The sequence below is a fragment of the Trachinotus anak genome, unplaced genomic scaffold (assembly GCF_046630095.1).
Source record: "Trachinotus anak isolate AG129_WGS33_773 ecotype Australia unplaced genomic scaffold, CSIRO_AGI_Tana_v1 ptg000002l, whole genome shotgun sequence".
In the NCBI taxonomy this organism is placed as follows: domain Eukaryota; kingdom Metazoa; phylum Chordata; class Actinopteri; order Carangiformes; family Carangidae; genus Trachinotus; species Trachinotus anak.
The window spans coordinates 7,839,101-7,866,162 of record NW_027273853.1 but is presented as its reverse complement, the minus strand read 5'-3'; the positions used below and the strand labels follow the sequence as shown (position 1 = coordinate 7,866,162).

Here is a 27,062-nt window from a genome sequence, read left to right as displayed (position 1 = left end):
AGAATCCATGGTAACACATTTACTGTATCCCGGCAAAGTTGTGTTTATATCTGTTCTGTTATCCAGAAGAGTTGCTGTCACCAGACAACTGATGAATAATGGTTTGGTGTTGAACAGGGGTGGGTCTGTCTGTGTCTTTGATTTCGTTGCATTTGGAGCAGTTTTACTGAGTGGAGTTGTGTTTTTACTGTGCATCCATTGTTTGTTCAGACTATATTCTCTGCACCTTTGGGTGAGCCACTCTAAAACAGGGGGGGAGTGACTAGTAGCTCATGAGCCGCCTATTGGTGACCCCTGCTCTATAACAGTGTCGCCTGACTTCCTTCTCTGCTGCCATCATCACTGCTTCGGTTCGGTTCATTTCCACAGCGACAGCTGGGCTGTGTGGGTTGCGTGTTGTTAGGTGCGGGTCGATGATGCCGTCCGCATCCCCTCATGATCAACCGGAGATCAACTTATAGAATGTGGACACTTGATCGTCATGCTGACACTGGGTTCTTGTAATTGTGGGCAGAGCTGTATTTATATGAAAATGAATGTGTTTTGAATGTAAATGCAGAAGTTGTTTTACCTGTACCCTGTGGATATTTTCAGTGCCGCCCAGTCAAGTCAGCAATTTACAGCAACAAAGCTGTCCAGACACGATTACGCTGCGTGGCATGATGAGGAATTTACTGGGAGGAAAAACTGCTTTACGACTGGTTAGGAACCCAGTCTTCGGTGGCGTCTCAGTTTCCATCTCCTCCCTGTGGATTCTGTTAAATGAAATCAATTTACACTTGTTTTCTAGCTCAGTATTCCCCACATCTCTCAGCACAACATAGCATCTCCACTGCAGGCATGATGAGCTTCATGACCGAACTGGTTTTCAGGTGTGGAAGAGTGCCCTTGCTGCTAATCAGCCCTCAACTGATTAACAGAAGGACAACTAATCTTAGCATTCAACAAAGTTCCAACTAATCATATTCTACTGAACATGAAGAAGTGTGTGTGAGAAGAAAAATGTCTACTTTAGTAGGTTGTGTTTGCTGAGTTGCAAGATGAATCAAGCTGGACGCAGGAAAAAGGTGTCAGGCTGTTAAAAATCTAACACAGGAGCTTCAGATGCCATTGTTGGGCGTGAGAGCGGAAAGACGCGAGACTGAAAAACGGGCGGCATGTGTGTTCTGCACGTGCACTTACACTTGGGCTAGGCTGTAAAAAGCAGTTGGGGCATGTCCACACACATAACAAGATGCTGAGGGATGGAAGGCGCATCCTGCAGTTATTTACCTCCACAGAGCAACATCTCAGGCCGAAAGTCTCCTGTCTCGACCTGTGCTCCACAGTCACATGTACTGTCACAGCTCCACAGCTTTGAAAATAGGGTTTCACCAATGTAGTGTGTGCATGAAAAAAAAAAAAAAATCACTTTCATTCAAATGTGCTGTCAACGCCCTGTTTTAAACATGCACTACTGCAGGAGGGGACAGCGTCTTTCTAAGCTCAGAGACACAAACACACACTCAACTCATTTTATATCAACATAGAATACTTTACACACAGGACATTCCTGATGGTTCATATTTACTTCTCCCATACTGCCCTGAGGCAAGGTGATCTCACACACACACACACACACACACACACACACACACACACACACACACACACACACACACACACAGTTGTCAGCCTGAACTATGACAGTGTTTATGCCATCCTGATAGTCAGCACAGCTCTTCCAGGAAACATCTAGAGTGCGTTCTCGGCTCATTTTGTCCCACCAGTGACTTAACAGCTGACTGGTATGCCTGCAATGAGGAAAATGACAGTGATCATCTGTTAGAGTTATTCTCATAAACCTTTGCGGTACTACGGTACACACATACACACACACACACACACACACACACACACACACACACATACTTGTACTTCTATCTTTGTGAGGACACTCATTGACATAATGCATTCCCTAGCCCCTTACCCTAACCTTAACCATCACACCTGAGTGCCTAACCCTAACTCAAACCCTAACCTTAACCTAAACCTAATTCTAACCATAACTCTAAAACCAAGTCTTAACCCTCAAAATGTGAATTGAAGGTGTCTCAAAAAGTGAGGACCGGCCAAAATGTCCTCACTTTCCCAAAATGTCCTCACTCTGTTAGTAAAATACTTTTTTTGGTCCTTACTATGTAGCAAGTACGAGTACACACACACACACACACACACACACACACACCAATAAAAGTCACCAGACTCAAAAAAAAAAAGACTTAACTTAATATTGTGTAGCCTTTAGCTATTGATTTTGTTCCTTATTTTTCTATAATAAGGTATTTTAACTTTTAATAAAGTTAGTTAATTAATTATAAAAGGCACCGCTATTTGTCAAACATAATGCAAAAAGCATATGTATATGAAAAATATCAATACACTGGTAAAAAAAATTTCAGCCTCAAGTTTATCCTGACAGTGATTTTTCCTCATCTTTCTATCTGGAAATGGCAAATTTAAATGTTGTACACATGAACAATTTATGTGCATCATCCATACTTACAAAAATCTATTTATGTTTTTATCTTAACTTTAATCTTTAATCAATCAGTGCAGATTTTCATATGGGGATAAAAAAAATCAGTGTATACCATTTTCTGCAATCTGTAAAAAATTAAAATGGCGATGGATAAAAAAAACAGGTTCGCTGCTGTAGAGTAGAATACACCTTCTGCTTGAGGAGGAAATTGCTGATCTGAGTGTGGAAATTAGTGCCAATTAGTGGAGAAAATTGATTAGTTCACCTTTGACCAGAGGGAGAAATTAATCATTGCTGATTAATGGTTAGAATGAAACCCTGGATGCTGTCATGTTGCTCCTCAGCGGCACATATTAGATACTGACTGCAGTGGTTTAAAAGTGCAGGTTAGAAAGCTGCTATAAAACAAATTTAAAAAAAGGTACAAATAACCACTGACAGGCTCTGGGGAGTTAATGTCATAACTATAAGTAACATAATGTGTATGGATCCACACGGTGCTTTGCATCTTAAACAGGTACAAAACAAATTAGGGGGGAAAAAAACAGGGTGAGCTGGTTTTCAGGCTCCTGTTTGTTAATGCTGGTGTTTTCCGCTTGCTCAGCACTAACGCTCTCTCCACCTCCACCTGCTCGTCAGGTAATTTAAGGTGGAACGGCGTTACAGCCTGTATCAGTGTGGGTCGATCAAAGCATCTTCCCACGTGCAGTTTTGTCTGTGCAGGTCTTGTGTGCCAAATGTACAGATAGATTTAAGATGAGGCGAGATCTTGCTTTATCGCTCGTTGTCTTGTGTGTTTTCCTCCCTGATTGTGTTCGTTCTGTTAATTATTTGTTTTTTCTTCCTGTCTCTTCTGGGAAGCCTCTTTCTCTGTTTCTTTTTTTTTACTGTCTGCTCTTTCTGTTCTCCTCTGCCTGTGTTTCTGTTTTGTTCTGACTGCTCCCTCTCTGCTTGCCAACCCACTACTCTCTTTCTGCCTTTCTATTTTTCTCTGTCTCTGCTCCTGTTTCTCTCTCGCTCTCTGTTTACTGAATATTTTTTCTTACCTCTTCTTTATCTCTTACCTGTCTCTCTGTATCTGTCTGTCTCTCTGCTTCTGTCTGTCTATCTTTTCTGTTTCTGTCTCTCTCTTTGCTCATTGGTTTTGTCTATATCTGACTTTCTTTTTCTTTCTTCTTCCGTGCCCACCTCTCAGATTCGGAGTCCTCCTCTGCCTCGTTCCTCTTTATCTCTAGCTCTTGCTTTTCTGTTCTCTGCGTGTCCGTCCGCTCGATTCCTCTTTATTCTGTCACCGTCTCTCCTCTGCCTGTCTTTCAGTCTGTGGCGTCTCTGCTTTCTTAATGTTTTCGCTGCTCGGCTTGTGTCCAGAAAGTTATGGGGGGGCCAAGTGTTTGTGCAGCCAATGGCAAGATGAGCCGTATAAAAGCAGTGAGCTTATAGATGTGATGTATGACACCCTACGTGACTGCTTTGGTAAAGAAGCAGCATCCTACTGCAAGGACACAGCCCTCTACTGCCTGTCTGTGTGTGTCTGTGTGTGTGTGTGTGTGTGTGTGTGCAAGTTGTAAAATAGCAATGAAATCTCAATGCCAAGTTATCTCCTGTCCTTAGCTTCTGCATTGGAAGAACCATTGCCGTTGTGTGTCTGTATGTGTGTGTGTTGGCCTTGCCACCACGTTAACACTTTGTGTTCTGGATCGGTTCCACTCCCCCCAGCCACCCCCCCACCCCCATCTTTGCTCTGCAGTTGCCATGGGAACGCACCAAGAGCCTCCATCATGTGTCTGCGCCTGTGACCGCAATTAAATATTAGCTCACAAGCCCTGGCTTTGTGTGTTGGTGTGTTTATATTTTTCTGTCCTAATTTAGCTTTTGATCATATTGCCAGGGCTGTGATGTGCCGCTGAATAAGAAGTGTTTGTCAAGCTCTCTCAGGTTCTCTCAGCTTCCTCCTCCAATTCAGTCTTACTGAGACGTACAGTAGTTGAAGCAGCCAGTTCTCTTGAGGTGACGACTGGAGTCATTACACTGAAATGTCTGATTGATTGAAAATGTCAACCTTTTTCCTCATGAATGAATGAGAGAGCCACAGTCTCACCATGAAGCACATCGCATGCTGCTTTACAGAACACCACGCCCGTATGTTACAGGCTTGATATGCACTAATTCAGCTGATAGAAAAAGAAATGATATAACTGTGAAAACGTCCTTGAGTGAAAGGTGCACCAAACAAGAACTGATTTAAGTTACAAAACAAGTTTCCGGAGGGACACCAGAAACTGATGAACACACCCAGGAAAGAACCAGAGTATCTTATATACCACACCCTACTGTATATACACACCTTATAGAACAGATATCTGTGAGAACATGTCACTCATGAAAGCAAAATGTTAAAACATGAAATAAACTTAAATCGTTTGCTCGTTTTCCAAAACTACTGACAGGAAGTCAGCTGTAGTGAGTGTCTGTATTTGGTTGTGTTGTGTGGTTGTGTTTCATTATGTGTTGCCACGGCAGAGAGTGTTTTTTTTTCTTTCTCTTTTCTTTTCTAAATGCTGTGCATGTGGTAGTCTGTGTCTATTAGGGAAATGATATATCTAAAGTGCTGGACAGTAGTTTGCAGTGTCCTGCCACTAGTAGCACAGTGTTGGTACCAGGATGTCGTAGAGCAGAAACGTTACAGACGCGTTCCCAAGTTCTCCACAAATAGCCGTGTGTGCCATGGCAACGTGCTAAAGCAAGACGCTGAATGCCCTGCCTGATCAATCACTGTAAGTCACCGCGGGTAAGAGAAGCCAGCTAAAGGCTCAAAATGTAGCCAGGCCTGAAGAAGGAGGCAGCCTGTTCTCTGCAGCCTATTTAATGTTTTCCCTCTCACGGGATCAGTCCCATTTTAGACAAGGGCAAGGAAGTGGAACAAGGCTGTGGATTGAAGGGGCTGACCACTCAGATGAACCCTGAGAAGCTGATCGAGTCTAATCTATGCATCAATCTGTCACTCTAGATGTTCTATTTATTATAACCTCCGCCATGGAGGTTATGTCTTTTTTATTTTTATTTTTTATTTTTTTGTCGTGTCTGTCTGTTTGTTGGTTTGTTTGCTTGTCAGCAGGATTACACAAAAAGTACTGAACCAATTTGCACCAAGGATGTGGGAGGGATGGACCAAGGCCAGGGAAGAACCCATGAAATTTGGTGCAGATCCGTTTAAAGGGACAGAACAGGGAATCTTTTTGGAAGTTGGGAGACGTTTTTTGACATTTCCCTCAATTTCTCAGGAAATAAGTAAAAAAATCTGACATATTAATGGTGTTGAGATCTATGAGTTTGGACAGCTTGGAGCAGATCCAGACAATAATCTGGATCAAGAAAATGTTTGGCCGTGGCGGAGGTATGCGCTCTACTGAGAGCCATTCAGCTTGAATACCGCAATCAAGAACGCTATTGTTTTTTACCTCATAACACATTTTTCCAGGATGAGAAGTTGTTTTCTCTGTCTCATTTTGGATGGTATCCATGTTTCAGCTGGTTCATGTCTGAGGTGACTGGTGGGTGTGGATTAGTTCAAGCTGACTGTCTCTGAGCGCCTAACAACATCAGCCCATCAACCAACTGCATCTTGGACTGTTTCTGACTCCATTTACATTTATTATCACGGATTTCTCACATTGACTCACAATTGTTATAAATAATGTTGAATCTTTTTTGAAAGAAAGATTACATTTCGTTGCAAGTTATTAAAACACATTCTAACAATTAAAATCAATGTGATTTACTTCATAACTTGATTTTGAATACTTTGAATGCTGAGATAATACTGTGATAATTATCACAGTTTTAATTTTGCTATAGTCCTCTCTTATGTATTGCTTACTTTTAGAAGAACTAAAGGGAACGCAGGAATATCTTGTTGTCTGAGTTTGACTCCACAGAAGTGGTTGTGGACGTGGCGAGATCCTTTTTGTTTTTGTTTGTTCTTGGCTAAATCTTCAGTCATGAATCAGTGATTTTATTGTGTCGCAAATGAAGAAGGGGCTTGATGTAGTCTGAAAAACAGACCAAATTAAAATGGTTTTATTGGCCTTTTCGGGCTCATTTCATGTTACATCGATGTGCACAGGATGTCTGAGTTTGTCTCTCTTTAGACTTTCAGCTGCTTGATTATGAGTTTTTGCACGTCATTCTTTATTTGTTCAGCAACATTAGCTAGTGATGGTGATGCCAGCTGTTGTTCATCCTTTATTTATTCTGAACACAGATATGCAGTACGTCACTCCCGAGCCTTTCTTTCTCTGCAGAGAAGACCTGACTGACACAAAGTGTTCAGCACAGAAAATGTAAAAGCTTCCATGAACTCAGTACTGGATGAATCACTGTTAATGATACCAGTCAGCAGCACACACTTGAAGAACTGACATTTATATATATAGAAATATCACAAGTTATTATTTTGATATTAGTCATTTGCTCTTAAAGCTCAGTGTGCAGCTGCACTTTCTGTGACTCACATCTAGACGTCTTGAAATATGTGGAAGTAAATTGTTCAAGCTGGGATTTCCAGTAAAAAACTTACCTGAGAGGTTACCTGACTTTCAACCCACTCTTGTGTTTACAGGCCTGAGACCCAGCAGAAAGCCCCAGTGAGTGCCCCTCCTCCCCCGCCGCCCCCTCCGCCTCCCCCTGAGCCGGCAGGGCCTCCAGAGCCAGAGGAGGAGATCCTGGGCTCCGACGATGAGGAGCAGGAGGACCCCGCAGACTACTGCAAAGGTCAGAACCACACACACACACACACACACACATACACCAGGCAGACCGACGCACACTGAAGCCAGTCTGTCCCAGCCCATTACTTCCACTCTCCACATCTGCCGTCCAGAGCTCAACAATGGCTGCCCTGTCTCTCACCGTCTCCTCTCTGCGTGTCTGTCTACATTTCCTCCTCTTTCTCCCTCCATCCTGACGGGATTTGCAGCAGTGTCGCTCTAGCCATCAGTGTGAGACGCTCAGTAGTTGTGACACCAGCATTTCAAGGTTGTTTGGTTGTTGCCAGAGAGGAGCGGCAGTCTAGTCTCCTGCAGAGGCTCAGGATGCCAAAGGCTGCACTGTCTGCGTAGAGGTTCATTTTCATTACAGCGTTTAAATTGAAAAAAATGGGGCAGCATGTTTTGGATGATTTCAATCAGTCTGAACATACCATGCTGTATTTTAATCATGCTATGATACATCATCAGGAGTCCATTCTTTAGATGGCCTATATCTTATTGTGTATTGTGTGTTGCTTTTCTCAGAGGAAGCACAGCCACAGTGTCAGATATCACATGAGTAAGATGAAAGCCTAAAAGAGATGAGAAAAGATCAAACCACTGTTATGATTTTTTTTGTCTTTTCATGAGCTTCCTGTTTAAAACAGAGGAATTTTTCAGATTATCTTCTTAAAACCCTTTAGTATTAGCTATTTATTTCTGAGTACTTTTTTGATGAACTTTAAAAACCCTATAATGCACTTTGTAAGTACACAGAAGTGCACAAACTGTCATAGCAGTGGTAGTAGTCTTTGTAGTTTTCCGTTTGTGAATCTTTGCCTGCCCACCCTTCTTGTGCTGTTTTACTTCAAACTACACAATTTACCAAGTTTGTGTTCAATAAAATACACCTACAGCAATGTAACCCTGGCAAGCTGCACTCCTCTCTCTGCCAGCTGGAAGTGTCATTGGAGCAAGAACAAAGAGGAGTTTGATGTCTCATTTAATTCGTCACATTCAGTTCCAGCATTATAAACAGTCACAGAATCTTTTTTTTTTTTTTTTAGTTCAGTGAGTAGACATTTGGTGCCCTGTTTGATAGAGAGAGTGGCTCAGCATCGCTGAAATGGTGGCTCTGTGTACATAGGTGAGTAGAACTAGTGGTCACTTCTGCTTAGGTAGAAATTCATGAAAACATTATAAATAAAAGAGTAATTATCTAAGAATGCATGAAAATAAAAGCACCAGCATGTAGTGTGCTGTCTGCAGCAGGTTAACATATACAGAGGAATAACAGAGATATTCTGTGAAATCACAGCGTAAAGTTTGATGTACTGTATACACAAAGTTTCATGGTTTGACCTTTCAGTTTTATAGTGTTCTTTCTTTTATTGTGCAGAAGCCCAATAATGTCAGACACAAAATGAAATGGTTACTGTCCTTAATCCCCTTTTATTGCAGTCATGATCCTGGTCTCCTCTGACATGGAACTTTTAGGATGTTTGCTATCATAAAGTCAGAGTCACTCTAAATGATAATGAACCTTACAGATGCTTGAGTGTATTGAAAGAGTTTTTTTCTTCCCTAATTTTCAATTACACCATTCAGATGTGTAATCAGTCCTGTTACAAACTGTTGCCATGGTGATATTAGGATCTTAAAACTAATAAAATAATAAAGAACTTTCACTCTATCAAATAATTAATCATTAAGAGGAGGATCGCTTTTGCTAGACAGAATCATGAGGCTTTTTGATAATGTTAAATTAATAAAAGGCTCAGTCGATATGATTTAATATACTATCTTCATGTTTGTGATGCTGCAGGACAGAGGCACAGTGTGTACAAAAATGGCAGCATGTAAAACAAATGCACAGTTCCTGCTGAATGTCCTGTGGGGTCTCACCTGCTACACATGTGCAGTGCTGTATCATTTACATTTACTAAACACAAGTCATGTTTGTTCAACACTGAATAACACTCATTGTTCACCCAGGATGCAACAAATGATTACTTTCATTATCGGTTCATGTGATGATTATTTTCTCTTTACTGTGTCAGAAAAATGTGTAAAATGCCCATCATCACTGATTTGTCCAAACACAATATAAAACCCAAAGATAAAAAAACAGAAAATTGGCAAATCCTCATGTTAAAACAGCAAATATTTGGTATTTTCTCTTTAAGAAATACTCTGATTAATGGATTATCAATATAGTTGTAGTGTCTAATGCAATAGGTGTGATGTTCAGTTTTTGATGAAGCGGTTTTAGAGACGGGTTGATTATAGCATCACAAACACAGTTTCAACTAAGACTGGATATTATGAATTTATTGTTACTACTTTAGTCGAATGGTCTTATTTCTCCGGTCTAAAATTCAGACAGCTGACAACAGCATGTTGAGAGCTCATGTGTCTTCCTGCCAATTGTTAAATATCAGTTTTGTTTTGGGAGATGGTCTTTATTGCAGATAGTCTTTTGTCTCTGAAAAAAACTATAAGAAATGAGACTTCATTTTCTTTCTTTGATCCTTATTACCTCTAACTCCTGTTCGATATTGTCTCCATATTGCCCACTATATTTAAATTCTTAACACATCAGTGCTTTGTGTGTTTATTGTGTTCAGTAACACAACGCACCATTATTAATGGAGCATTGAAGTGCTACAAAGACGCCCCGGCCTACAAATCTTATTCTCCAGATTTGTGTTTGGTACAGACCCCAACCAAAAAATGACATCATCATCCTCATCATTTATTTTTTCAGGGAAAATGAAATGCAAAACTGACATTTGCAATATGTGCCAAAATAATCACAATTTCAATTTTCTTTGTATATCAGAGTGTTTTATTTATTTATTTATTTTCTGTTATTCTTAACATTTCTGCCACTGGAAATGTTTGTGCAGTATTTCCCTCCTTCTTCTTCCTTTTTCAGCTGTAAAACACTTCTCTCCTGTCACATATTCAGTCTGTTTGACCTCCATCCCTCTGCCTCCGCTTTTTACTCACTAATGGATGACAAGTCATTGCCTGGTTATCTCTCGCAGTTGCCTGTAACCTTCATCTTCTGTCCCCTCTCTCTCTCTCTCTTTCTCTCTCTCTCTCTCTCTCTCTCTCTCTCTCTCTCTCTCTCTCTCTCTCTCTCTCTCTTTATCTCTCTCAGGAGGGTACCATCCGGTGAAGATCGGGGATTTGTTCAATGGGAGGTACCATGTGATCAGGAAGTTGGGGTGGGGCCACTTCTCCACCGTATGGCTGTGCTGGGACATACAGTGAGTCACACACACACACACACACACACACACACACACACACACACACACACACACACAGACACACACACACACACACACACACACATTTACAGTACAGCTAGTACAGCATATGTTTTTAAATTCTGCTGTCATGCATATAGACATTCACCATGACCCAGAAAAAACACTCAAGGTGCTCACAGTCGTCTCCTTCACCTTGCTCTCATAGAAACACCCACATCAAATATACCACACACACACACGCACATGCACCTGTTGACAGGATCTGGCACGTCACCACGGTGACGGTTGCAACCCACACCACCATGCACTGGCACCAAAGCCATCTATTTGCACTATGATGTTGTAGCTGCGTTCACGTGGCAACCAGGGAGGATGGATGACAGTATCGTCAGCCCAGTGTCACCTTTCACCAACTCACACACATATACACACACACAAACTCAATTACACTAATGGTGGTCATAAACTAGTGAGTTGGATTTGAATTTCTTTACACACACTGTTGAGTTAGTCCCACTGCCTGACAAATGCTGTTATATTCACTGTGTCAATACTGAGGCTCACGTTGTCTTCTCTCATTCCTCCTGACATACACAATTATTATTTTTCCCCACTCTCCTTTTTTTACTCCTTCTTTCTTTCTATCAGTTATTTCAGACCTTTCACAACAGTTTTCATTTTTTTCATTCTTTCTCTTTATCTTTGACCTTATGTCAATTTTAATTGATTACTTACCAAATTCTTTTTATGTATTGTTGCTGTCTTACTGTCTTATGTGATATGTTGCTTGGTATTATGGGCCAGAAAACTGATTTTTTTTTTTGTTTTTGTTTGTAAATGGTCCAGAAATAATGACAATTGTTTCCCAGATTCCATCTTTAAATTGTCATGAGCAACAGTCCAAAACACAAAGATGTTTATTTGACAATGAGAGAAAAGCAACATGTTTTCACAGTTGAGAAGATGGAAACAAAGTAGTGTTTTGCATTTTCACTTGATAATTGACTTTAATGACAAAATGACAAAATTGTTGTTGATCATTTCTTTGTAAATTGGTTCATCAGCCAGTTACAGTCATATAATCACATGGGGCCACTGAAATACAGAGGTAAACACACTGAAATGCAGTTACAATACAGTGACAAATATCTAACGTGCATGGGGTCAATTACAAAACATGTATATGTGGACTATGATAAGGCCAAAGTAGTGTATCACTGGTGTATCATTACATAATGTTGACATAATTTTTTTGTGCTATAATGCCACATAGCTCAGACATTTGCATTTCCAGTTCCAGTGTGGGCAGTGTGAATGGCCAGTTTGTCAGCCAGTGTTGTTTCAGGTGCTATTTTCATATCTCTCACATGGACACATTAATTAGCGTTGCTTGCTTTAACGGCCCATTGGTTTGTGAGTCACTAAGAAATCAGGATAATGTCTCTTTGTGTGTGTGTGTGTTTACAGAGTGAAGAACTTTGTGGCGATGAAGGTGGTGAAGAGCGCCCAGCATTACACAGAGACGGCCCTGGATGAGATCAAACTGCTGCGATGTGTGAGAATTTGAATCTGTTTTTCATTCTTATTTTTATTTTCTCTTCTTTCTTTTTACTTTGTCTATCTTTCCTTTCTTTCTTCCTTCCTTTCCTTCCTTTCCTTCTCCCTTCCATTTTTGCATCCTTCATCCTTCCATGTCTCTTCCCTCCTTCTGTCCTCCCCTCTTTCCTCTCCTTCTCTCCTACCTCCTTGCGCCCCTCTTCGCCTCTCTCTATGTTTGTGTCTCTGTTAACAAGAATCACGGAAGATACTCTGGTCATTTATCTTGCACACTGGGTGCAGAGGACAGTCATCCTCTAATCAGTTCTCCAGCATCTTCATCTCCCACATCCATCTCCATTGTCTTCATCCTTTTCTCAGCTCTCTTTCCTGCTCCCTTTTCCTTGCTCCCTCTCTCTGTTTGCCTCATCTCATTGTCCTCTTGTCTTTCAGGTGAGAGAGAGCGACCCCATCGACCCCAACAAGGACATGGTCGTCCAGCTGATAGATGACTTCAAGATCTCTGGAGTGAACGGCATACGTATCCTCATCAAGAGTCTGTGTGTGTGTGTGTGTGTGTGTGTGTGTGCTTGTGTGTGTTTTATATGTGTGTTTGAGTGACACACATATGATAATGTGAGTCCTTGACTCTCCATCCCAGATGTGTGTATGGTGTTTGAGGTGCTGGGTCACCACCTGCTGAAGTGGATTATTAAATCCAACTACCAAGGTCTGCCGCTGCCGTGTGTCAAGAGCATCATCAGACAAGTAAGGACACACACACACACACACACACACACACACACACACAAACACACACACACACACACACACACACACACACAGATACACACACACACAACAAAATTTGGATAAATTATGCATCTAATCACTGCAGTCGAGTATTTGTAAAATCACATAGATTTCCATACGAGTGACGGTGTGTTAGAGGTCAAACAAGGTGACATGTTTATTACATATTAGTCCTTAATGTGGCTGGGTCCTCACTTCAGGATGATATTTTACCATTGGTGTTTTAACCACATGTATCTATGAGGGATCTTACATTGTGAACAATGACAACCAGATCCTGTGCAGTAACTACAAATGTTAAAGTCATGGGAATTCAACACAATTCAACACAGAAACAACAAAAACCACAGACGGTTTCATGCAACAAGCATTAAAACCGTAATAATATGCTGATGGTACTGATGATGAAACAGATGATGAATGATGACGAATTCAAATGCCTGAAAAAAATCAAACACAAAAACATTAAAACTTGCAAAATTGAAAAAAAAATTAGGACTAAAGTAAAAAAAGGTGAAAAGTATTAAACCTGCATTAAATACAAAAAACTTTAAAAACTGTAGGTTCAGGAATAGTCAAACAATTTAGCAGTTTTAAAATAACGATAAAATAACGATTAAAAACACAACAATAAATAAACAACTTATCGCACAATAAATTATCACTAAGTTATGTGAAATGCATTTTGTGCAGTGGTCTAAGCCCCTGAGGGTAAAAACTGTCACTGAGGCGGCCATCATTTCCTGAGGGGAGGAATGTGAACAGACCATGTGCTATGTGTTTGGTGTCCACCATGATACGTAGGGAGATGTAGATGTCCTGAATCTGTGGCAATGATGTTCCTTTGATTTTTGAAGCAGTTTTTATTGTGCTCCTGAATTGTTTATGGTCCTGTCCTGACAGGACTCTCTCGATTGTAGCCCGGCAGAAAGTTTTTGTGGACATCCTAGTTTTTTTTAAGGCATTATAGAAAATATAGTCTCTAACTAGGATTTAGAGACCCTGAGAGAGAGAGTCTTAGACCTGAATGCCTAAAAATCTGATGTTATTTACAATTCAATCAACAAGGACATTGTTGATGTGAACTCACCTCAGGAGATGGTTTAACGGTTTTGGACTAAAATCAATCAGTGAAATGTATTGTTTGCTTTTCAAAACATACAAAAGGTCAGACATAATTTTAATGAAGTTTCTCCTGAGCTACCCTAATGTCCTCCCACAGTATGTGTTCGTTTCATTTCATTCGTTTTGTTCATTTCATATGTTGTCTGCTGTGGCTTTGCTGGCTTCTGTCTCCTTTGTCATTTCAACTCAATTCAAAGAACTTTTTTTTTATCCCCAGTGGGAAAATTAAAAAGTATGTGCAGCAGAGAACACACACATGCACAGACACACATATCTCAGTAAGAACACACACACACACACACAAAAAAAGAAAAACACACAGTAATGGCTAGAATGCTCATGAGTTGTCCACAGTGACATCTACAGATCACCATTGTGCATGGGCAACAAAACTAGATTAGAAAAGTTATAACTCAGTAGGTTTTACAGGGACTAGAATAATGTCATATGCTGGCAACTTCAGCTTCACTGCCTGTGCTGTGTTTGTCAAACATACAAAGGCTGAGTCACTTCAATAAATAACAGACAAACAAACTTTCATTATACAGCACCTTTCCAAAAATAAGTTACAAAATGCTTTAATGCTTTAAAATGCTTTCTGTTTTTAACACTTTTTCTTTTTACAGGCGAACATTAAGTGTGTTTATTGGCTGCCTTTCTCCTAATATAACAACAATATTGACATTACAATAACTATGTGAAATTGGTTGAGCTGATCTCTTTGACATGATTTATTTAGAAAAATTGTTGAGAATCAGGAAAGAAGTAGGTTTGTGAATCATGAAACAAGCATTGTAGTACAGAGACGTTATCTATAATTCCTCGGGTATAGGAGGTTAAGAAAACATGTGCTTGCTAGAGATGGACTTTGACAACCTGGGAGAAAAGAGAGAAAGTAAAAGGTGGATAAAGAAATTACATAATAATATAATATAAAAGAGCAGGGGGCAGACTCCAGACAGCACCCAGTGCAGCTAAGGCCTTCGAATACAGTGTGTGGTATTGTGCACTTCACACTTCAGCACCTCTGCCATCCTATTAAGACGCAGGACTTTCAGGCATTTTCCCCTCAGCCACCTGATGAGCATGTGAAGTTGCTGAGCTATTTCAGTGACTGCCAGCGTCTTCGCTGCTCAAAAGATGAGTAGAAATTAAATGAGAGCATTTTTCCGCTTCAATCTCAAAGCCTCTGGACAGAAACAAATGAGAGAAACAGTGAAACAAAAACATCAACAGCCTCTCCTCTCTGCCCTCAGAGAGTGGCAAGCATAGGAAGAATGGCTAATTTGGCTCTGAGAAGGAGAGACGTGAAAGGGAGAGAGGCAGAGAACACGAACTGAGCAGGGAAAGAGGCCGTGTCTGTGCTTTGTTGGGGTATGCACGATTAAACAGCAAGTGTGAGCGTGATTTTCAGTAATAAAATGTGTGTGTGTTTATCTGATTGTGTTTGTAGGTCCTGCAGGGTCTGGACTACCTCCACACAAAGTGTAAAATCATCCACACGGACATAAAGCCAGAGAACATCCTGATGTGTGTAGATGATGCGTTTGTCAGGCGCATGGCCATGGAGGCGACCGAATGGCAGAAAGCCGGAGCCCCGCCGCCGTCCGGCTCAGCAGGTAGGGAAACACCAACACTCACCAACACATTAACAATACTTTAAAAGAACAGTTTCACCTTTGTTTTCTTGCTGAGAGTTGATGAAAAGATTTTATACCATTGTCATGTCTGTACGGTAAATATGAAGGAAACAGGAGGGAACAGGGAGCCTGGCTCCGGTCACAGGTAAAACAATCCAAAACAAGAAACACTGTGGCACGTAACCTCCGTAAAACCCAGGTGGGGGTAATAACTAAGTAAGTAGAACTTCCTGAGCCCTGCGAAAGAATGACAGGCAACATGGTGAAACATTTCCATATTCTCATAAAACATGAGGCTCCGCAGACATTTCTACTCTGTTGGTGTGCCACCTTTTTCCACGTTTGAACTGATTAGATTTTTTGAGCATCCAACTGGAAGGCGCACTTGTTTTCCCCCTTTTTTGGATTATTTATGAAGGTTTTCTCCCAAACTTCTCGACCAAATTAGCATGTATTTTACCGTGTTAATTAAAAGTGAAATAAAAATGTTGGCAGCAGCATAGCTCCACAAAAACCCAGTATGCAGTGAGGTCTGTTGGTTTAGTGTTTTCTTCATGCAAGCTGTGTAGCTTTTTCATCTAAATTTAGATTTTAGGTGAAAGCGGAGGCTTACAACACATGTAGCTGGTGAACAGCTCATCCTGATTTGAAATCTGTGTTTATAACAAATGGAATAAATCATGAATCATCAATATTGTAAGAAATATTTTTTTCTCCTCTAAATGACCATCTTTAATATCGAGATGTGCGGTTAAGAAAAGGGATTTTCACAGAAGCCTTTTGTGCCTCCTCGTCTGCTTTCCTTTTTTTTTTTTTTTTTTTTTTTCTTACTGCACACAGACATTTCTTGCCTTTTCATCTCCTGTCGCCAAGTTCCTCCGCTGAAAAAAATCAAGTTCTTAAAGAACAATCTTGACGAACTCGATGTGAACCCTGTCCCCTTCGTGAACCACCCCTCCCTCCCTCTCTCATGAGCTGTCAATTGCTTGCATCAGCCAATGGAGTCTTTTTGAGCCTTAGGGTAACCAATTACACTGCTTACGTTTCGACGCAATTAAAGTCAGGCGCAAAACCAACTGTCAAAACAGGAGGGCTCAAATCTGTCTGTCACTGAAGAGACAAAATAAATCAAATGCAAGTGCAGAAACGTGGTTAATAGCAAAATGCCTTTTAATATATACGAGAAGAGAATATAACCAAGACTGAAGCTACACAAGGCACAATGACAACATATTTTGGGATGTTGGTTATTTTGGAATATTTTTGGACATGCTTCTTGATATATAATTGTTATTGCTCAGCTGCACAGCTAGTCCTTAAAATTAATGGTTTTTTTGCTTTACTTTATCTGTGATTGTACAAATTAAGGTATGTTTGGAAAGGGGCAGGTCTTATATTTTATACATATTAAAGGTCCCATATTTTACACTTTTACAGTGTTTTATTTGAAGTGTTGATACCAATAAGAAGATATATTTGTGGTTTTAAGAACCAAAAACCGTCTCAGTGGAGTTTTACATCTCCACTATCAGGCTTCTCTCTGGAGCTCTGGTAACAACAGGTTGGTGAGAAAACAGTCAGTGGCTCAAAGCCTCTCTTCTGATTGGCTGAGATCAAATAAAAACATAGCAGATTTCAGGGAAACACTTAGAGAAACCCAAATCCTGCAAGGTTGGATGGTGGGTCCAGGTGGGCCTGAGCCTGTGGCAGAGTTGAGAGCGATGACTGCTTTGTTGTGACATCACAAAGTTACAGAAGTCCTTTTAAGGCCATTTTAAGGCCCAGTTTCTGAATACAGGCCGTGAGTGTTTCTCTGTGGACTGAGTGCACAGTGTTAATATCGAACCTAGATCTGCTTTATAATCAAAAAACACACAGAAATCTCACTTGATGTAATATGGGACCTTTAAGTGTCACTCTAGCAATTTTCTCACTTAACCCACAGATTCTGTTTGTATCAAGTGTGAAAACATAACGTAATGATTTATCATCCAGCAGAGTAGGATACTGAACGTAGTGTGAACTCAGTTGTGTGACGGATTGATGTCGGTGAAACTTCAAAGCCTCTGATTGTTGCTGTTTCTCTTTCTGTCTGTCAGTTAGCACAGCCCCTCAGCTCAAACCGGTGAGTACAACAGATGTGAGTATGAAATGAGAGAAATGCAAACACACACAAACATAAACACGCACGCAGACATAGAAACACAAGAAAACAAGATAGATGTCTGTAGAGAAGTGCACACTATTCTGTCTGATTGTCACAGCTGAGAAGCAGGGAGGACACTGAGTGCACCACAATATTAAAAAGTAATACTCAGAAAGTCTTATTAGCATTTTTTCCACCTGTCAGTATTCCCATCAAACCTCTTCCCTCTGTATATTAACAGGGAGAGATGCTCACCTGCACTTGAACCTTCAATGAATAATATTTTCCAGAATACCGTATTATCTGCAGTAGAGTTACGAGTTTGTTTCTTTTCCATGTCCATATCAGACAAATTTAATGGAAATTAACAATTACATAATATATTGTTGTTGTGAAAACTCTGTATCTCTAACCTTTAATAAAAAAAATATGTCCTTGTTTTCAGCTTTAATCTAGTGGGATTTTTTTTTATATTAAATATTTCTAATCCAATAAACAGAGTTCAGTTGTTATTGTTTATTAAGAGTTTATCACTCCAAAACTCAGCTAATCTGTGTCATCTTGACTGTGTGGGGGTGGTTTGATCGAATTTGACTGACAGTCATCTAGCAACATGAGCAAACAGCCCCAAAACTCTCAGCAGAAGGTGACTCAGATGTTTCTAAGTCCTGAATTAGACTTCATCTTTTTTCAACCTAGCCATTTCAAATGAGCGAGAAGAGCAAAAACAAATACAGAAATCTGTCATGTAAAATAACTAAAGATATTCTAACTAAGAAAAGTGTGTGTTCATGTAGGACTCTATTAGAGTAAGATTCGGACTGAGAAACCAGGTTTTTGGTGCCTTTCTGAAGTAGGAGAATTTTCTGAAGCCATACGCATGGTTTTTATCAGACAGTGATGACATGCTCTATTTAAAATGTTCAAATATTCTATCAACACACACTGGTGTAGTAGTGTTAGTGAACATCACTTATAAATCATATTCCACAATTCAAATAAGTATCAAAAACTTTATACTTACTTAAATGGCTCCTTTTCATGCTTTTTTTATTTGCCTCGCCTGTGACTCTGCCTCTTCCTCTTGTGCCCTGTTTTTTTTTCTCTCAGGTGGGGAAGATCTCCAAGAACAAGAAGAAGAAGCTGAAGAAGAAACAGAAGCGGCAGGCAGAGCTGCTGGAGAGGCGGATGCTGGAGATTGAAGCCCTGGAGAGAGAGGCCGAGAAGAGGGAAGAGAGAGCCAAAGAAGGGGGAGAGAAAGGGGCGCTTGAACTCAACCTGTCTTCGCCGCTGCAGCCACCGCCGCCGGGCCCCAGCATGGCCCTGGGGGAGAGCGACGAGGATGACGATGATGAGGAGGACGGGGAAGACGAGGAGGAGGAGGGAGGAGAGAGGGAGAGGCCCATCATTTTGACTAATCATACATGTGAGTCACGTGATCCTGAGTTTTGTCTAATATGTCAAATACATAAGAGGCAGGTAACTTGATAATTGATCAATATATTCTATGAATGATCACTGTGGTCACATGATCGCCTTAAAATTCTCTGTAAGAGATTTTTCTCTACTCTGTACAACACTGCTGACATGATCAGGAGGCTTCAGACCCCTTCAAATACTGCAAAGTCTAAGAATGACCCCTCATTTCAGGTCAGGACCATATTGTGAGTGGTTTTCCTGTTTCATTTTAGGGACTGAAGATGTAAAACTTAGCCTGGTTTCAGACTACAGAGTCACTGCCCACATCTTAACTTCCTCCGATTCCAAAAAACAATGGAGTGAGAGTAAAACAATGCAGTATTTCACAGGAAAAAGATTAAGAAAAAAAAAACTTTCTGTGGCTGAAATATTTGTCTATATTGTTAATTGTTTGATGACCCCGACCCCTGAGTTAGAAAAGATTGTTCCAGAGTGTGATTGAAATTACATACATGCATAAAGAGACCTCATAATTTATCAAGGCTGTGCCTTTTAAATGTCCTAGACGTTGTTTTATAAACGTTGTTTTATAACCTGGCATATGTTTTTAACTAGAATTTAAAATAAAGTCCTGTGGGTTTGCCCAGTATTTGGCACTGCAACATGCATCTGAATAATTCTACCATAGGACTAAAGACACTAATGCTGTTTTTATGACATAAGTGTGCATGTACAGGTTTTATTATCATCATGTTCTGTTTATTCTTTGGTCTAAATCCCAGTTCAGGAGGTTGTTCACCCTGCCAAGAATACAGCTTAGTACAAACTGAAATTTCAGCTGGGTACTTTTTAAGCCTTTGGCTTCTTGACATTTCCTGTCACATCTATTTTACTTTTAAGCTGTTGTACAGACAGTGTGTGAAGACAACTAAAACTGCCATTTACAGTGAATTTGCTATGTTTCCTCCTCACGGCTTTGTCTCAGACCTCTGGATCACCAGCTCATCTCTGATTTGTTTAGCAGAACTGGGCTCAACTTTTGTCTGAACCTCAGCTGTTTTGTCTCATTTTAAGTGACACAGGTTCGTTCAGTCTGATTTTCAGACTTTAAATCTTGTCTATTGGAAGATTGAGTTGAAAAGTGTTGAAAGCCCACATTGGTTTAATCCTGTCTTTGACTTATCTCCTTGTGCTTTGCATTCACTGACAGTCACTAGTTTGTTATTTTCAGTTCATTTAACCCTCTTGACACTGAGGCATTTCTCATTAACTTAAACAGTGATATACAATACATTCGTATTACAGTTTAATTTAAGACAAAGCAAACAGTAGCTCAGCCTGATGACGTGTCCTCACAGCATGTCGGTTGCAGCTTTTAATTCAACTGCAATCCGCTGTGAAGGAAAAGTGAGCAACATATTTAGGTTAGCTTGTACTTTTAACCGTATTCAGGTTGTCAAGGACCAGAAAGATGATTTTTTTTCTAAACCAAAGCAGCAGCTTTTACAGATCTGCAGCGTGAGTGAGTGTGCGAGTAAGTGCATGCAGCTTTGTGCAGTCTCTCTGTGAATGAATAAGAAGTGGATCGGCTCCAACAGCTCAGCCCACATTAGACCCACTGTGTATGGGAGGCTAGGCTGATTCACAAAAAATGAAACAAAAAAAAAAAACCCAACACAGCGTCTCTCCGTCTCCCTCCTCCACCTTCTGTCTCTCCACCTTCTGTCTCTTTCATTCTTGTATTCTCTCCTTTACCTCCTTCTCTCGTCTTTAATTGCTTTTCAGACTGTTTTCCTCTCTGCCTACACTGTCTTTGATTGCGCTTATATCTCCTTCCCACTCACTTCCTCTCTTAACAGTTTTTCCTTGTCTCTCTCCATGTTAGGCGCAGCACCTCCCGAGGAGCAGAGCGAGGTACCCCACATCACTGATGACGACCCCGATGAGGAGGCGGAAGACGACGACGAGCCCACGCCTGTCGCTGAAAAAGAAGCCCCCATTCCTCCCGCCTCCGAGGAAGGTAACAGAGAGCCAACACAAGCAGAGGTAGAAGAAGAGGAGGGGGAGGAGGAGGAGGAGGAGGAGGAGGAGGAAGAGGAGGAGGAGGAGGGACTGAAAGGGACAGAAGAGGAGAATGAGGAAGAGGAGGGGGAGGAGAAGGTAGAGCGGGAGAAAGACGAGGAGGAAGAGGAGGAGGAGGAGGAGGAGGTGAAAGAGACTGACAGACAGGAGAATGCGACAGAGGAGCCAAAGAGTGAGAGCAAAACAGAGGAGGAGGCAGTGGTGGAAGAGGAGGAATCAAAGGAGCAGGAGCAGGGGGAGGATGAGGAGGACGAGGAGGAGGAGGAGGATGAGGATGAGGAAGATGAGGATGACGACACGACCGCTGACCTCCTCACGGACAACACTTCGCCAATCAACCCCCACAACAACAAAACCAACTCGACCAAAACCAACGGTCACGTTTTGTTGGGGTCTGAGGGACTGAAACCGAACCCTGGCACCCCTCCGCCCCCCTCGCCCACCCCCGAACCTCTCCTCTGCCCCCTGGTGGAGTCCGAGCTCAGCTACACGGACAGGGACAACTCTCTCAGCTCTGGTTATGAGATGTATAATGGTGAGCTGGCTGAACCGGGGCTGACCAACGGCGCCAGCGAACGCCATTTGGGTACGATGCCCCTCTTCCCTGACTTGCCCCTTGATCCTGAGCCGGGAAACCCCGTATCGGTCGTGGCAGCAGACATCGGAGCAGGACCATCACCCAACAGCCCCACGGCTGACCGCAGTCGCACTGTGTCATCCTCGAGCACGGGAGACACACCCAAAGGTGAGACATGGTTATACTGTCTGCTACTTGAATGTTTAATATGTTGCTGGAGTTTATCGTCCCCCTCTTATACTCATTATACTTTATATATTGTTTTTGTTTTTATGTGCGTTTGTTTAATTTTTTTTCTGTACTTGTAACTGTAAGAAAAGTGCTATATAAACAAACTTACGTAAAACATTATGGAGCCCCAAAATGTTAAGTATAAAGTAAATAATAATGTTAAATATATAAGTGAACCAATAATTTGTGAAATTATGATTTCACAAATTACAATTCTCAATTCATATTTATTTTCATAATAATAAGAGTTTCTTTGGAGTACATTTTTATTTAATATGGACTTTTTTTTGTATTTCAAAATGCCAGTTTCTATTTCAGAATTGCACTTTAATCTAAAACATTAACATTTTTTTCATAAGAAAATAATTTAAATGAAATTCAATTTTTTTAAATAAAAATAAGTGACTAAAAATGATGAAAAAACATTTCATACAACTTGTTTTTTTCTTTTAATTCATAGGTTCATTTAAATATTACCCAATTTATTCATGTGATTATTTATTTGATAATGTCTGTCTAGTTTACTTTAGTTTACTAATATCAAACAATTTAGGGTTTCATATTCAATTATACCAAAATATTTATACAAAATATACACAAAAATATGTTTTATATGGACTCAGTCAGTTCACAATATAGCTTGGATACTGCCTGTTAATTCTATTCGTCTGTATTAATCAGCTTTTTTTTAACATTCTATCAACAAATTATTTAATGCTGCCTGGTTTTTACTGCCTTCTTTTCCCAGGTCTCAATTTAAAAGGAAATTAGACTCAACATGTAAATGAGAGTTTTACTTTAATAATAATAATAATAAGAGTTCATTTGAATCGTAGGTGAGGTAACAGATCAGCAGAGCAAGAATAATCATCACTATCTTTTCTTTTGCTATCTTGTCATACATTAAAGCTGGCCTGGTAAAATAATCCAGTTGCTCATTATTACGTGTCTAAATATCCCCCCTGGGTATTATTAATGACTCACCACCAACATTACTCATCCGCCCACAGCATTTGCTTTATTATCATTAACCTTGTAGCTCCAGGGTCACTTCTAGGATCACATCTCCAAAGTTTAATAAGGATTTAAAAATATATATATATATATTTGCAAGTGCGAACTCGAAGCAGCTTATTAACTTCAAGTCTGTTTTCTAGTTCAATAAGACTCTAAATACATGTTTTTGTACTTGCAGTGGGTTCTCACATGACACGATGCCTGGAGAGAGAGAGAAAGAGAAAGAGAGAAAGTTTTGTTTTCTGTCCCTGGTCAAGAATAAATGTCTATTAGTACAATAGAGTGTGTTAAGTCCTATTTCTGCTCATTCTATACAGTAACCCTTTGCTCTCCCACTCTGTTCCTTCTCAGTCAGGGCCAGGGCTGCAGACCTGCTGATCAACCCATTAGACCCGCGCAATGCTGAATCTATTCGAGTCAAAATCGCTGATCTTGGAAATGCCTGTTGGGTGGTAAGACACAGTATCTGGAATTTGATATTACTTGATTTGAAGCATTTTTTTATTTTTTATTTGAAGCCTGGAGATTTTCATGGGGAGTTATTAACAAAAACACAAATGCAGTCATAACAGTGCTATTAGATTACATTTTAAACCTATCTGGGAGGTGTGGTTGTTGTAGGTCTCAAAGTTCCTGAAGTCCAGATATTTTTCAAAGGAGAGCAAGAAAAGGGATCAGGAAGAGGAGGAGAAGAGGAATAATTAAAATAGTTAAATAATTACTGTACAATATTTTCTGTTTCTACGATTCCCAAGTAAGAAGCAGAATTGCAAAAGGTTATATTTTCAAAGGCAATTGATAAATGTGATTCAGCAAAAGCATTTGTCAGTGAATTTAGGTTATTAACAATCGCTGGTTTATATACAAATATACATAAACATCTGCTCTCCTCTCCTCTCCTCTCCAGCACAAGCACTTTACAGAGGACATCCAGACGAGACAGTACCGTTCCATTGAAGTCCTGATAGGAGCTGGTTACAGCACTCCTGCAGATATCTGGAGTACTGCCTGCATGGTGAGGAGAATACACATATGATGTGTATATCATTTTTAATTATGCACACTCAGTATAGACTCAAGTACTCTATTGCTTGTCTTGTAGGCATTTGAGCTGGCTACTGGAGATTACCTGTTTGAGCCCCACTCTGGAGAGGACTACTCCCGTGATGAGGGTGAGTATTTAAATCTTGACACACACACACAAAATTTAATTACCAAATATGGACACATAGAAAACTTTTCATTTGAAAGTAATCCATTGGGTAATCAAAGCTGTATACTGAATCTTATGTAGACTGGAAGACGAAAAGTAACTAGTGGTATAAAAAAATGTATATACGTTATATCCAAGGGCGTAGGTTTGGTCTCAACATTGGTAGGGACACAACAACCCCTCCAAAACAAAACAAAGAGGACTCTTTAATGCTGTCAACTGAATGGTTTATAAACATATGATTTTTATTTACCCTAAGATCTGTATTTACCTGTATTTACATTTAAATAAAAAACTATAGGCTACACAGTAACAGATCAAAGATGAAAAGAAAGTAAACTTCAGGAAATGACTTGTTAATGAAAAAGGGAGAAAATTTTGATAATTTTGCATTTAACATCAACATGTTTATATTCAGTAGTCCTACCAGTGTTGCTGTTCCACTTTTCCACTTGATTTCACATTTAAAACCAGCTACAACAGTAAATTGCTGCTAATCCAGTGATGCATCAGTATTAACAAGCTAATAATGTAAGGCTGGTGACGCTGGGTAGCTAGCAGGTTTAAATCACCGTGGCTGCTGGTTGGTTGGTTTACTACCCATCACTGACCCGCTGGATGGTGAAAAAGCTGCTGATGTTTATTTTTTGGTGGCATGATATCTACAAAGTGGAAAACGTGTTGGCACGGACAACATGACGTTAGCTTGCTAACCCTAAATCTGTCGTCTTGGAGACGGAGCCTCTGGGAGGGCACGTAGGAATTATCTAATGACTTTACTCCAAACGTAGTGTGAACAAGTTCACAAATATTGGAAGGGACAATTCTGCCCTACAAAAATATTGGTAGGGACATGTCCCTACCGTCCATATGCAAACCTGCGCCCTGGAATATACCAGAGAAATGTAAAAGCAAAGTGTCTTAAATGTTTAATGAACTGTTCTAATTAAACATTTTAATAGATTTAATGTATTTTCATATGAAATGTTTTGCTTTTGCGCTATTTAACCTCTTTGCGGGGTTTCTCCATTGTTGAGATCCAGTATATTGCTGCTAACTGTGCTCTAACATCACAAATGCAGTGATGCATTTATCACAACTTAAAATGCATTTGATTAACTTTTAATGATTTACACCAGGGAGTCTAATGCTCACAATATTCCCGAGCTGTTCCCCAAACAAAAATACTAGCAACATACATACAGTACACACATTTTTTTGTGTGTCACTTATAAATGATTCCAGTAGTGAACTTTGATTTAATGCACTGTGCTCAAAAAGAAGAATGTTTTTCACTTTTGTGGAAAACAAGATTCATAATCACTTTGGGAGTTAATGGGATTAAGAGTGAAGAATAATGAAGACTTGTTGTCTTGAGTGAGAGGTTTCTTTCTTTCCTTCCTTTTTATGACACCAGAATGTGATTGTGTAAAGTTTTGAGAACACAACACATATTTAAGCATGTGTTTTTTATTTTGCAAGTCTGTCACCTATTCTCAAGAGTGGGGCTATTGTTTCTAGCAATGCATCTGAGTAATGGATCAATCCTTATTGTGCTTTTAATGGGTAAAATGGCCTAAAGTGAGCTTAGTTTAAACTAGTCATCCCTCTCCCCAAATCCCACTATCCACTGTCAACTGTAAATCCTGTCCTTTAATTCTGCTGCTATGCCTCCACTCATTCTCACCCCACGGTACACTTGAAACCGAATCACTCAAATGTTATAGATACACAAAGATCTCACACAACTCCTGCTCCTGTGCTCAATATCTAGACTTTTGCAGAGTGACAGATTGTTAGTTTCCAGCAAATGGAAACATTCAGTGAATTAAGCTAAAGAGCAACATTAGCTTATTCTCCTGTGAGTATATGTGTATCTATATCCTGGTTACATGTTTCTCTATGAAGCATTACAGTCCCTATATTTGCATGTAGACTCCGGTCATTCACCTCACTCATTCTGTTTACTCTGTGTCTTTCAAAACACAACACATTTCCACACTGTGCACCCTTGTCTTCATTTAACTTCTTGATCTCTTCATCCCCACTAATCTTTGATCTCAGCCAGCTCATTGTGTTATTTTTCTCATCACATGTGACACACAGTTAACCTCATTCTGCGTGTTTTGCACGCTGGTGTCAGTTTTATCATGACATCCTGGTTCACAGGGAGGCACCTTTGATCTCCCGCCATTGAGGCCTAATTGAAAATCTAGCAACCTGCAATTCTGCATGTGAATACATGTCACTTTTATTCCAAGTCTAAACATTTCATCTCATCACCTCTGCTGTGGGGGCACAGCTCACTAACACAGATTTTTCTCCTTTACTGTCTGTGACTGTCTCTTTTTTTTCCTTCCTTTCCCCTCTTTTCTCAACCTGTCTCTTCCCCTCCCTGTTCCCTTACATTTTACTTTCATCTCTCCTCTTTCAATTAATTCCCCTCTTCCTCGTCCTTACCCTTTCTTTCTCTGTCTTTCTTTGTCTGCATTTCCTTCCCTGTCCTCTCCTCTTTTTATTTTCTTTTGGCAAACTTTTTCCTTTTTCCTCCCCCCTCTCCTCCCTCCCTTCCTCCAACCTCCCTCTCTCCTCCGTAGACCACATAGCCCACATCATAGAGCTGCTGGGCTGTATTCCGAGGCACTTTGCACTCTCCGGAAAATATTCCCGGGAGTTCTTCAACAGAAGAGGTAGCGCTGGACAGAAAGCTGGCAGG

At 40.3% G+C, this 27,062-nt stretch overlaps 1 protein-coding gene across 7 annotated transcripts in view; it reads left to right on the top strand.

The window, feature by feature from the left end:
• srpk2 (SRSF protein kinase 2) overlaps positions 1 to 27,062 on the top strand; it is a 74,742-nt gene that overhangs the window by 41,595 nt on the left and 6,085 nt on the right. For 3 of the 7 annotated variants that reach the window (XM_071493494.1, XM_071493466.1, XM_071493510.1), the window contains 12 exons: positions 7,140 to 7,291; positions 10,433 to 10,541; positions 12,015 to 12,102; positions 12,537 to 12,624; positions 12,745 to 12,851; positions 15,475 to 15,640; positions 17,761 to 17,801; positions 18,918 to 19,233; positions 21,112 to 22,053; positions 23,485 to 23,585; positions 24,041 to 24,148; positions 24,236 to 24,305. In XM_071493494.1, coding sequence (XP_071349595.1) covers positions 7,140 to 7,291; positions 10,433 to 10,541; positions 12,015 to 12,102; positions 12,537 to 12,624; positions 12,745 to 12,851; positions 15,475 to 15,640; positions 17,761 to 17,801; positions 18,918 to 19,233; positions 21,112 to 22,053; positions 23,485 to 23,585; positions 24,041 to 24,148; positions 24,236 to 24,305 — 2,288 coding nt within the window. Of the gene's footprint in view, positions 1 to 7,139; positions 7,292 to 10,432; positions 10,542 to 12,014; positions 12,103 to 12,536; positions 12,625 to 12,744; positions 12,852 to 15,474; positions 15,641 to 17,760; positions 17,802 to 18,917; positions 19,234 to 21,111; positions 22,054 to 23,484; positions 23,586 to 24,040; positions 24,149 to 24,235; positions 24,306 to 26,943; positions 27,037 to 27,062 lie in introns of all 7 variants that reach the window. The other 4 variants (XM_071493502.1, XM_071493485.1, XM_071493517.1 and 1 more) reach the window with 3 other exon arrangements.